At 44.3% G+C, this 10,826-nt stretch overlaps 1 protein-coding gene across 2 annotated transcripts; it reads left to right on the top strand.

The window, feature by feature from the left end:
- The first annotated feature begins 1,105 nt into the window (after positions 1-1,105).
- FRRS1L (ferric chelate reductase 1 like) lies at positions 1,106-9,433 on the top strand. Of its 2 annotated transcripts, none has more exons than XM_083822352.1 (5): positions 1,106-1,340; positions 2,914-2,998; positions 3,481-3,619; positions 7,352-7,598; positions 8,061-9,433. In XM_083822352.1, exons 1-5 carry the CDS (start codon positions 1,139-1,141, stop codon positions 8,231-8,233), a joined length of 846 nt encoding a protein of 281 aa, XP_083678478.1. In that variant the 5' UTR covers positions 1,106-1,138; the 3' UTR covers positions 8,234-9,433. The 2 variants fall into 2 exon arrangements, with proteins under 2 accessions (XP_083678478.1, XP_083678479.1); XM_083822353.1 differs by lacking the exon at positions 1,106-1,340 and adding an exon at positions 1,453-1,730.
- The last annotated feature ends 1,393 nt before the right edge of the window (positions 9,434-10,826 follow it).

Consider the following 10,826-nt stretch of genomic DNA (forward strand, 5'->3'; position numbering starts at 1 on the left):
CACCTGGGCATACTCCAGGACTACAAGCGACTGCTCAGCCAGAAGGAACGAGCTCACCCCTAATGCAGCCTAGATCTGGGGAAGTCTCAGCGTCCCATCAAAAAGTAACTTACTGCAGTCATCGGTATTAAAAAATGAAAGATGCAAATTGAGGGATCTTTTAATTTTCTGAACGCTGCTGACCGCGGCTTGTTCTTCAGTATCCCCCCCACACCCGACGTTTTTCAGAGTCTCCGTTCAGCCTCTCTGAAGGGGAATCTCAATCATGCATAACAAGTTAATAAAGCGATTACAATCCTCACCAGAAGACGGCAACCCAGCCCCTGGAGAAGAGCACGGGGCTGGACAGCCGTCGTTTCGCCACGAACCCACAGGTAGCACAGCAGGAGCACGAGCAGACCCTGGACTTCCAGCCACGAGCCCGGGGCTGGCTGTAGGAGCCCGGCAAGGCGCCGGAGGCCCAGGCAGGGTTTCGCTCCTTCTGCCCATTCACCACACTCATGCCATCGCGTTACGCAGCGTACGGGACCAAGCACGGACGCGCGGTTGGACGGGAGCATCTGGTTTTACCTGGGATGGATGTTAAGACGTGGTGCTCTGCGATCCCGTCTTAGAAATCATGGAAAAAAAGGACATAAACAAACAGAAGAGAACGAAACACAACACTACACAACACCACAACACACACCACATCCCAAACACACCACAACACGCCACTCAATAAAACACCACACAGCACCACACACCACACCACGCCACTCTCAACAAAACACAACTCCACCCCACCCCACACGCCACCACCCCGCACAACACCACACCACAACACCACCCCACACAATACCACACCACACCACTCCACACACCACCACAAGCCCTACCCCACACCACCCCACGACACCAAGCCCACCCCACAGCTCCCGGCCGCCCCCTCCCCTCCCGCCGCGCAGCCTGGGGGCGGTTTTGGGACCTCCCCGTCCCCTTCCCCATCGCCCCGCCAGCCCCGGGGCGGGTCCCGGGTCCCCGCTGCCCTCTCCCCGCCGCCGGTACCGCCGGTGGCGGCGGCGCAGGAGCCCGGGGCGGCCGCCCATCACGGCGCGCTCGGGCGCCGCCGCCTCCCCGCCCCGCCGCCGCCGCCGCCATGGCGGTGCGGAGCCGCGGCGCCCGGCGGCTGCTGCTGCTGCTGCTCCTGGCCGGCTCCGCCGCCAGCCCGGCGGACGAGGGCGGCGGAGGGCGGCGGGAGGCGGGCGGCGGGGAGCAGGGCGACGAGGCGGCGCCCCACGACTCCTCGTACGGCACCTTCGCCAGCGAGTTCTACGACCTGCGCTACCTCTCCGAGGAGGGTGCGCTGCGGGGACGGGGCGGCACGGGGCGGCACGGGGCGGCACGGCACGGCACGGGACGGGACGGGACGGGGCGGGAGGGAGCCGGGGGGAGCGGGGCTGGCGGCTGCGGCGTTGTTCAGCACGAAGGCCAGCGCCCGCCGCCATCTTCTGCCCGCCGCGGCCTGCGGGGCTCGGCGGGGCCGGGAGCGCGGTGCCTGGGGGGACCCCACGGGACAGGGTCCCCACAGCACGGGGACCCCACAGCAGCGGGGTCCCCACGGCACAGGGACCCCCGTAGTGCCCGGGAGCTGCCGTCGGTCATGAAGGAGCCGGCGGGGTTTCAGCGGGTCGCCAGAATGCCGTGTGATGAAGCGTGTGGGCAGAAACACAGCCCCGTCTCGCCCTTCTGTTTGTATTTCTTAATGATTAAGCTGCTCTTGGTTGTTGCAAGGACAAGTTTTGTGTGTGGCTAGGCCGTGTTGAAAAGCAGTTGGATAGGTGTATTAGTGAGGAGGTGGGGTGTACTGCTGGCAGTCTTGTGGTGATGCTCCTCTAACTGCTGTGAAATTTTACCAACTTTATACGTTTAAGCCAGGTGTCTGGCTTACCTAGGCCCCTGGTATGGTTGTCTTACCTAGAACCCAGGTATGGCTAACGGAGGTTGTAATTTGTTGTCTACAGCGTGTTTTCTGTCAGGGTTCTCAGAATTGAGTGCCCAAAGTCGTGTGGCGTACACAGTCCTGTTTGTCTGCGGATACTGCGGCCATGCAGCCGTGCAACTTCCAGGGGACTTTATAATTTCTCAACTAGCCATTTGTTTTGCAGTTGGCTAAGTAAAATAATATAAAAATACCAAGGGTTATGGATCAAAACCTAACCTCTACAAGCCAAGAGAGGAGAGGTCTGTTTGCCGATGTGTCACTGTCTCTTCAGTGTATTATTGTAGAGCAGATAAGTGATTGCCCAGAGTCATAAATCCTTCATTGTCTGGCTTTTCTGTGTCTTAGTTCACAGGTGATTGCAGGTCATCACTGCAGGCAGTTCCCAGTTTTGATACTCTTACCTTCTAATTCAATGCATGTTTTATTTACTTTTGAAAGGAGCATGTATTGTAAGGCCCTTTCAGCATCCATTCCTACAGCTCTGAGTCTGGTGCCCTGAATTTACACTTAGTACCGTCATTTGTGGCTAAGGAGTCAGATATAGTTCTCTTACAGATTTCCCAAGGGGTCTAGGAGTGCACAAAGAGGTAGCTCACTGGAGATCCCTACTCATGAGTTGACTGCCTCACTCTGTGTTCATGCTGCCATAACGAAACATTGTCTGTGAAAGACCTCTCACCCTCACTGCAGCAAAGCCATGCTCCAGCGTCCTTCTTCATTGCAAACCTGAGAAAATTTTGTTTTCATTTCTCTCCATTACATTGGTACCAGGACCCTCTGATTGAGGGATTGTACATGTGACAAAGTAGTCCCTCATCAGTACAGCTCGGTTATTAGTGAAGTAAATGCTATTGGAACCCATTCTCTTCAGTGTTACTGCTTTTTACTCCTTGTATTTTATTTGGTAATGGTTTGTTCTCATTATACAGGTTACCCTTTCCCTACTGCACCTCCTGTGGATCCATTTGCAAAAATCAGAGTGGATGACTGTGGAAAAACTAAGGGATGCTTCAGGTCAGTCTGAGATAAAAATGCAGGTACCTTTACGTTTGCAAATGCTGACTGATCGCATTTGAGAGTTTGGCCAATTTTCTATATTCATTTAAAAAAAAAGGCTATTATTTGAGAACATACTTCGTAATTATGGACTATATTATTTGAGGAAACAATTATTTAAGTACATACGTCATAGCTACAGACTAGATTGTTTCATGTTTCTTACATTTTCATGAGGCATTTACAAAAGAAGGCCTCAGAAGGACTACAGGGTGATATGTGTAGTTAATTGCTTGCCATAATGATTAAATGTTGTATGTTCTCACTGTAAAAAAGTAATACTTGTGAGCAATTAATTGTACTGCTTCAGTATAGCATAATAAATGTTTTACTGCCATTATACCAAAATACATTCTTTTAGATTTTCTTGCATAAACATAATCAAGCTCCATAGCAGGAAATTAAAAAGAAAAGTTAGATGTATTTCCAATTCCCTTTAGGTATGGTAAACCTGGATGTAACGCAGAGACCTGTGACTATTTCCTGAGTTACCGTAGGATAGGAGCTGATGTTGAATTTGAGTTGAGCGCTGATACCGATGGCTGGGTGGCAGTGGGATTTTCTTCAGACAAGAAAATGGTAAGACTCTTCATGTTGACAATGTACACACTTTCACATGCTATTCTATAAATGGTTTGTATTTTATCTGTCAGAGACAGAGCATATACGGAAAAACTGACTTGCTGACAACAAAGCACCATTCATTAGCCATCTGGGAGCAGGAGCCAGGTCTGCTGTCTCCCAAAAAACTGCCTCATCCTTACTGACATGTCCTTTCCCTTCTTAACTAAATATTACAAGAGCATTTTAGGTTAGCTCTGACTGTCTGAATGTTAGTAGTGTTTTGTCTTTTTATTAGAAAAGCCCTCAGACATAAGCCAACTCACATGGGGATGTCCTGTTGCATTTCATTTCAGTGTTACTTGGAGAAAAGGTGCATCCAAAACCAAATAGCAAATAGTTTTATTCTTCAGTAAATCTTTCACTTTCAGAGGTACAAATATGGTTTTCACTGCTAAACTTTGGATTTTGTTCTTCTTTTCTTCTTTCATACCTGTGTGTTCTAGGAAAGCCACAAAGTTGTGAAAAAATGGCTGCTACTCATGTTACTTTTCCATTCAAAAGCCTTACTTTTCATTGTGTTTCATTGAGCAAAACAGGAGCATATATATATGAGTATATATATATATATAAAATGTATGGATTTTAAAAATAACTGAGCAATAGACGTCATAGATCACAGAATGGTTTGGGTTGGAAGGGATGTTTAGGGTCATCTGGTTCCAACCCCCCTGCCATGGGCAGGGACACCTCCCACCAGCCCAGGTTGCCCAAAGCCCCATCCAGCCTGGCCTTGAGCACCTCCAGGGGTGGGGCATCCACAGCTTCTCTGGGCAGCCTGTGCCAGTGCCTCAACAGCATCATATGTTTGACTATGATCTTTATAAAATGTTAAGGATTAAAGTGCAGTTCATAACGTGGGTGTTTATGTACAGAAACGCTCTTGAGCATATCAGAAAATACTGAGCTTGTGTACTAAAGCACAAGTCAGAAGAGAGGACTGTTTTTTGTACAGTTGGAAGTGGTAGTCTGAAAAAGGACAGAGTTTAGAAATCCTGGGCTAGGAGCCACAAAAAGCAACGGGAAGACTCGCACTGACTTAAAAACCTTTTGTGAGACTCCAAATGAGAAACAGAGTATGTGAGGGTAGGTGCTTTTCACTCATTAATAACTATGCCTTACTATGACACTGCAAATAAGCACAGTAAGGATAGCAGTCTTCCGTGTCATAAAGAGCAGTTCATGTTGTAAGAAACAGTTCATGCTTAATGTTGTGAGGAACAATTTTACAGCTAAATTTTGGGAGGAGTTTAGTTGCCTAGAAGTGCAAGTATTCATCAGGATTTTCAGGGCAGCTCAGCAGCTTTAAACTTTTGGCCTCAAGTTGTAAGAGATCATTTACCAATTTGTAACTCTGATGTACCTGCAGTAGATCTGCCTCAGGACTACGTTAAAGCAAAGACACTAAATTTCAGTGGTTAGACAGACTTTAAAGAGATGATCAGTTAAGGGTACGATTATCAACTTGTTAGCATGACCTTACCAAACTTTCTATCACACCTCTCACCCATCCTGTGTAGTGCGGTATCACATCCCCTCCCCGTGCTTCCTTTCAAGCCCATCCATCCACTCCAGCTGCCTGTCCCTTCACTCCCAGTTCCACTCAGGCTGTGTGCCCGGTCCATCCAGTGCAGCCCTGGCTCTATCCCCTCCCCATCCCTGCTGTGTCCTCTCTGTTCCTCCCTCCCCATTTTGTTCAGGAGTGCAGATACGCTGCCTGACCGGTCTGTGCCCTGAAAGGCACATCAGCCAGCAAGACAGCCCAGTCAGAAATGTGAGTTTCTGCTGGGCAGGCAGCACAAAGTGTGATTCGCAGCCATGAGGCATGTGTGCCGTAGCCTTGCCTGAGAAGGCAGAGTGCTTGCACTTGGTGTCTGGAAGGTGTGCGTGTGCCAGTAGTCCATGGGACCCACCGGCTGTGCCTTGGAAAGCACGTGTTAAGTTTCAGCCCAGGCAGACCCAGCAGCATATTAGGTGTCAGCTTCCAGTAAGAAGAATAAAGAAAGTTGACAAGGTAAAACATTTTGCTTCCTGATTTGATGCATATAAGAATTACCAGCCAGCTAGACTAAAACAGCTAGCGTTTGTCTTCCGCTTTTGTTCTGCTGCTGACTTCATCTTTTTCATAACTTCCAGGATGTTTTGGTGTCCTGGAATACACAGACTTTACTGGGAAAATGACTCTCCATCGAAACAGCTCGGCTGTGAGAAGCAGGTTGTACCTTGGAGGTCCTAATCCAAATGCTGTGGCCTGGATAGCTAGAGAAGCTCAGGAAAAAAAAGTGTATTGGATTCTCACTAGATTTTTTAGAAGTCCTATGGCCTATTTCTTTGTCTCAAATAATATTACACTTTTCCACTTGTAGACTTCCGTGCCTGCTGAGGTTCAAAATGATTTTTTTTCTTGTGAAAAGCTGTGAAAAGTACTTGTACTTAAAAAAGAGGCATTGGTGCTCAGAGCTACAAAAGTAAACGTGGAAAATAAGTTATGGAAAGCAGTGGCAGGCTCAAGACAGAAGCTGTAAAGGTAGCCCGCAGCAGTATTGAGGTGCAAAAAGTGTTCAAGCATGTGTTTTACCTAGTCGTCCCCTTTTCCCTTCACTTTTGGCACGTCTTCTACAGATTTACATAGGAATAGTTGCACTGCACCTTTTCCACTCCTTCCCCTATAACAAAGAACTGAGAGATGGTGCTAGCAAGCATTGCTTGTGTCATCGGCGTGTCCTATCAGAGAGATTTGCGTTGTAGAAGTAGGACCTCCATTTAACACGGTACGGATCCCTGCAGCAGTGGCATTCGGTTCAATGCCACGCATCAAACTTGCACAGTGTTTGGATGGACCTTGACAGTATGGCCTCTACAAGATTGTTCTCCTAAAATTAATAGTAATTCTTAAGCAGTACAGTGCTCCATTATGACAGTTACCTTGCATAACTGTTCCAACAACTGTTTAATCTTTCTGTGAATGACCGATACAAACAATTCTCTCGCACTTCTTTCTGTCCTGTCTTTGCTTGGTGGCTGTTTATGTTATGGGGAGAAGCACATGTCAACTACCCTTTTCTTGTATTCTGTGGTATTCTCTATTCTGTCGCTGTTTGCTGAACATTTTGTGTTTTCTCTTAAGATAGCTGAGAAGTGATATTCTTGTAAGTGAACATGACAAGAGATTAGAAAAGACAGACTGTACTTGATGCTATTATTTGCCGAGACTTTGTAGGTTCATCTCCTCTATCTTATTAAGTTAGATTGCTTTTCTGTCCATGATGTTGACGCAGTGGATTTTGCACACATTAAGGATTCAAGGATGCCAGTTTTCCTGAAGCAGGATCCCAGAACTTGACATGTTACAGAAGAAAACAGCCTTCTACTGATCAGTTAATTGTGTGATGTCAGAGCAATACCATGTCTACAAGTATATTATGTATATTAGGTTGTTATGGATCTTAGAAAGATCCAGAAGAAAATGCGGAGGCAGAAAGGGTAGGTATATATTACTATTTACTCTGTGCTGTTCAGTCCAGATGAAGAAACATTGCTGGGAAAAGACTATTTGTGTATACATAACTAAGAAAAAGCGAACGACAGCCCCGTGACTTTGTTTTTAATAGTTAAAATTACATAAGTAAATGAGGAAATGTTTTGTGACGCTCTTTGTTTTCCTTCTACCTAAATGTTTTTACCATGTAGGGAGGAGATGATGTCATGGCTTGTGTTCATGATGATAACGGAAGAGTCCGAATACAGCACTTCTATAATGTTGGTCAGTGGGCTAAGGAAATCCAGAGAAATCCTGCCAGAGATGAAGAAGGGGTTTTTGAAAACAATCGTGTAACTTGTCGATTCAAGCGTCCCGTGTATGTTCCCCGAGAGGAAACGATCGTAGACCTGCACTTGAGTTGGTACTATCTGTTTGCGTGGGGTCCAGCAATTCAGGGTAAGTCAATATTAGTGCTACTGACAACTGAGGTACCAAAATATGATAATGCCTTTCATTATTCTTACTAGACCCCCCTCCTTTCTTAATGAACTAAAATTATGGCAGCATCAGGCTTAAGAGCAGGTAAACGGGAAGGTGAGCAAGCTGGCAGAGTCCTACATGTCATGTTTTCTTGGCTATGTAGCTATTATCCCCGCTTCCCAAAGCTAAATTTAAGTAAGGATAACTCACAGCTGGAAGTTCTGAATTCCTCTGAAGGATGTTTATTGTTTACTTCAATTACATTTGTTTTATTCAGATGTTTAATTTCAGAAATCAGAGAAATAACTACTCACCGACATTGTAAAATTGCATGCTCCTATAGGTTTGAAAATTACTTGGCTTTCTGCCTATTTCTTTGATAAAGTTATAGAAGAAAATGCACCTGACATTATTTCTTTCTGCCCTTACCTATTGAAGGTTCTATAACTCGTCATGATATAGACTCACCACCTGTATCAGAGCGTGTGGTCAGTATTTACAAGTATGAAGATATTTTCATGCCATCAGCTGCCTATCAGACCTTCTCTTCTCCATTCTGCTTGCTCCTCATTGTTGCACTGACCTTCTATTTATTGATGGGAACCCCATGACCTCTGGAAAGTAGCAAGAATTTGTCAGTGGAAGTTTCTCAGGATGGACGGATACACGGATGGACGATGCGTTTTTCTATTGGGATTTATATCACACCACCATCATCATCTCGCTGCTTTTGAACATAGTTAGCTCTTCAGAAGAATGAAGTAACCATTTCTGAGCGGCAGAGTGGTGACAAATCATTTAAGAATAATCAGTGAACAAGTAGGAAGAATATTTTCAGTGTTGTGACTACTCGCTTAAAGAAGAGAAGACTTTTGTAAAATCAATGTGTGTGTGTGCACGCGTGTGTGTATGTGTGTTCAGGAGAGGTGTCTGTATGTGTGTTTAGGAGAGCCTAGTGATGGACATCTTATCAAATAACAAAATTGCCTTCCATATTGCTCCCAGAAAGCAAATTTGGGAAAACATTATAATGCTGTTTGGTAATTCTGGTGCAGACAGAACAACTCCCAGGTGCAGTTTCTGAACTTAAGATCAGAATACTGACACTGCAGTTTAAAACCTAACCTTCAGTAATCCCATTTTTTAATTATTATTTTTTTTTTAATATTTATCAAGGTTTTCTTGCTCTGGTACTTTCCAAGACTAAACTTGCATAATCAAGCATGAACAGGAATTTTCTTCAATAGAGAAGAAATGATGAATGTCTTTATAACAACAGTGTTTCAACAACCTTCCTGAAAATAACGGCTACTTCTTTTATGAGTGAGATATGAAGTTATTTAAATAAGGGGAAGGGAGAATGCAGTTATTTAAATTCTCCATCCATAGGAAAAGCAAGTTTAAAACACAGAGAAGTTCCCAACAAGCCATAGGACATCCTCCCAGTGATGAACTCCTTTTTTCTCTTTTTATGACAAAGCAGTGTTATTGCTGACATGTAAATAATGTTTTTAAGTAGTTGTGCAGTAGTACCGAGAAATCTGTTTTTCTGTGTCGTATGCCTGCATATCCTGTTCATGTTAAAGATGAATATGGGCAGCTGATGTGTGCTTACAAAGAAATGGAAGTATAATTGAGATTATTTGTAAGGAAAGATGGGAATTAATAAAAAATCGGTATCTTTAATTTCATCAAATCATTGCTAAACTGAAGTTACTGTAGAAAAAGATGGTCTAAAGAGGAAATACACTAGAAATTTTATCATCAATAAATACTGTAAAGATGAACACTAAATATTATCAAACTGGAAAGTGTCAGAATGTATTTTATGAGCCATATAATATTCTGAAAAAATGTGAGTTTGTGTGGAGATTTTCTGTACTTCATGTAACAGGGAGCGTATGACACATCCATGTAGCAGTTGAATATGCTTGGATAAGGTTGTTTGCTTACTTCCCAACTTGCATCATTGCACCAAAATTCTCTAATGTCGTGCGCTTGAGGACTGTGTAATGTAGGATCTGTTAAAATACACAGTGGACCTCCTTTGTATTTTCGTTGCTGCACAGCGTGTAAAAAAAGTAACTAGCTTTGCTGGGTTTGCATCATTATTCACAGACTGAGGCTAATAGACTTAATTTTTTTAGACTCTGCATTCTTGAAACCTATGCTTTAAGTATTTAAAAATAGGTTTGAAGAGGAATTTGTCTCCATCACAAACCCCTTATCCCCATTTTAAAAGAAAGATTACTTTGTAATATATAATATTTGCATTGATGCCTTTAAGGATTTGTTTGCTTAGAATTGCTGGACTAGAGTTCAGGAGGGGAGAGAGGAATTCAGAGGGAAATGAACTTTAAAAGTGTATACAGTAGCCTTACTTAGTATAAATTACCTCTTGCAAGCTGAATAACCAGCTCATTATCTGATGAAATATGTAGTGGAGACCACCTGATAAGGAAGGTCAAACTTTGGACCATCATGGCTGTAAAATTTAGGCTTTGGAATGGCTGAAGCAGAGAGCTGAAGTCATGGTTAATGAGTTTTATATTAAGCAACCAGCTGAAGTGAAGAAATCTTTTGGGCAAATTCCTTCTCCTTTATGCTAAAGTGTAGGCAGTTGCAGGAGCTGAGATACCACAGCTCCTTCTCAGAGATTGCAGCTATTTAAAGTAGCTTCAGGGTTGCTTTAGTTTATGGCCTTGTAATTTACTGGTTTAGTTTCAGGCGTTTCCCTGATTACCCACTAAAAGACTAATCTAATAATTGAAAGGTACTGAAGTACGATAGCAGCCCATTTGGGCTCCTCTTTACTTCTTTAATACAGTGCTGGATTCAAGGTAGCCTGGCTAGAGCCGGGCTCAGAGGTATGTTAAAGACGACAGTAATAATACCAAGGTAAATGTACAACACACACGGAGCTGCTTTCCACTGCGAGGCAGCCCACTGGGAGTCAGAGCTGCTTAAAGGTTGGAAGTTCAGGCTCTAAAGCAACAGCGAATTCAGAGCTGAAGCACAGCCACTTAACGGAGATATGCCCAGTGCAAAGTAGAAACTGCTTCAGTCCCCAGCTGTACCATGTGCTAAATTAGGGGAGAAATACAGTTTCTTTCTTTTCTTTCCTTTCCTTTTTTTTTTTTTAAGGTTACTTTTAAGTGTGCTGTCTGGTGGTTTTGTTGTACTTTTCTCTTTTTGAAGTATAAG

The sequence above is a fragment of the Anser anser genome (genome assembly GCF_964211835.1).
Source record: "Anser anser genome assembly, chromosome: 2".
NCBI lineage: Eukaryota > Metazoa > Chordata > Aves > Anseriformes > Anatidae > Anser > Anser anser.

Bases quoted from the DNA above. Each gene is read 5' to 3' on its own strand.
- FRRS1L (XM_083822352.1), top strand. From the start codon at position 1,139: ATGGCGGTGCGGAGCCGCGGCGCCCGGCGGCTGCTGCTGCTGCTGCTC. The intron at 1,341-2,913 runs GTGCGCTGCGGG...CTCATTATACAG, and splicing joins GCGCTACCTCTCCGAGGAGG to GTTACCCTTTCCCTACTGCA. The intron at 2,999-3,480 runs GTCAGTCTGAGA...AATTCCCTTTAG, and splicing joins AAAACTAAGGGATGCTTCAG to GTATGGTAAACCTGGATGTA.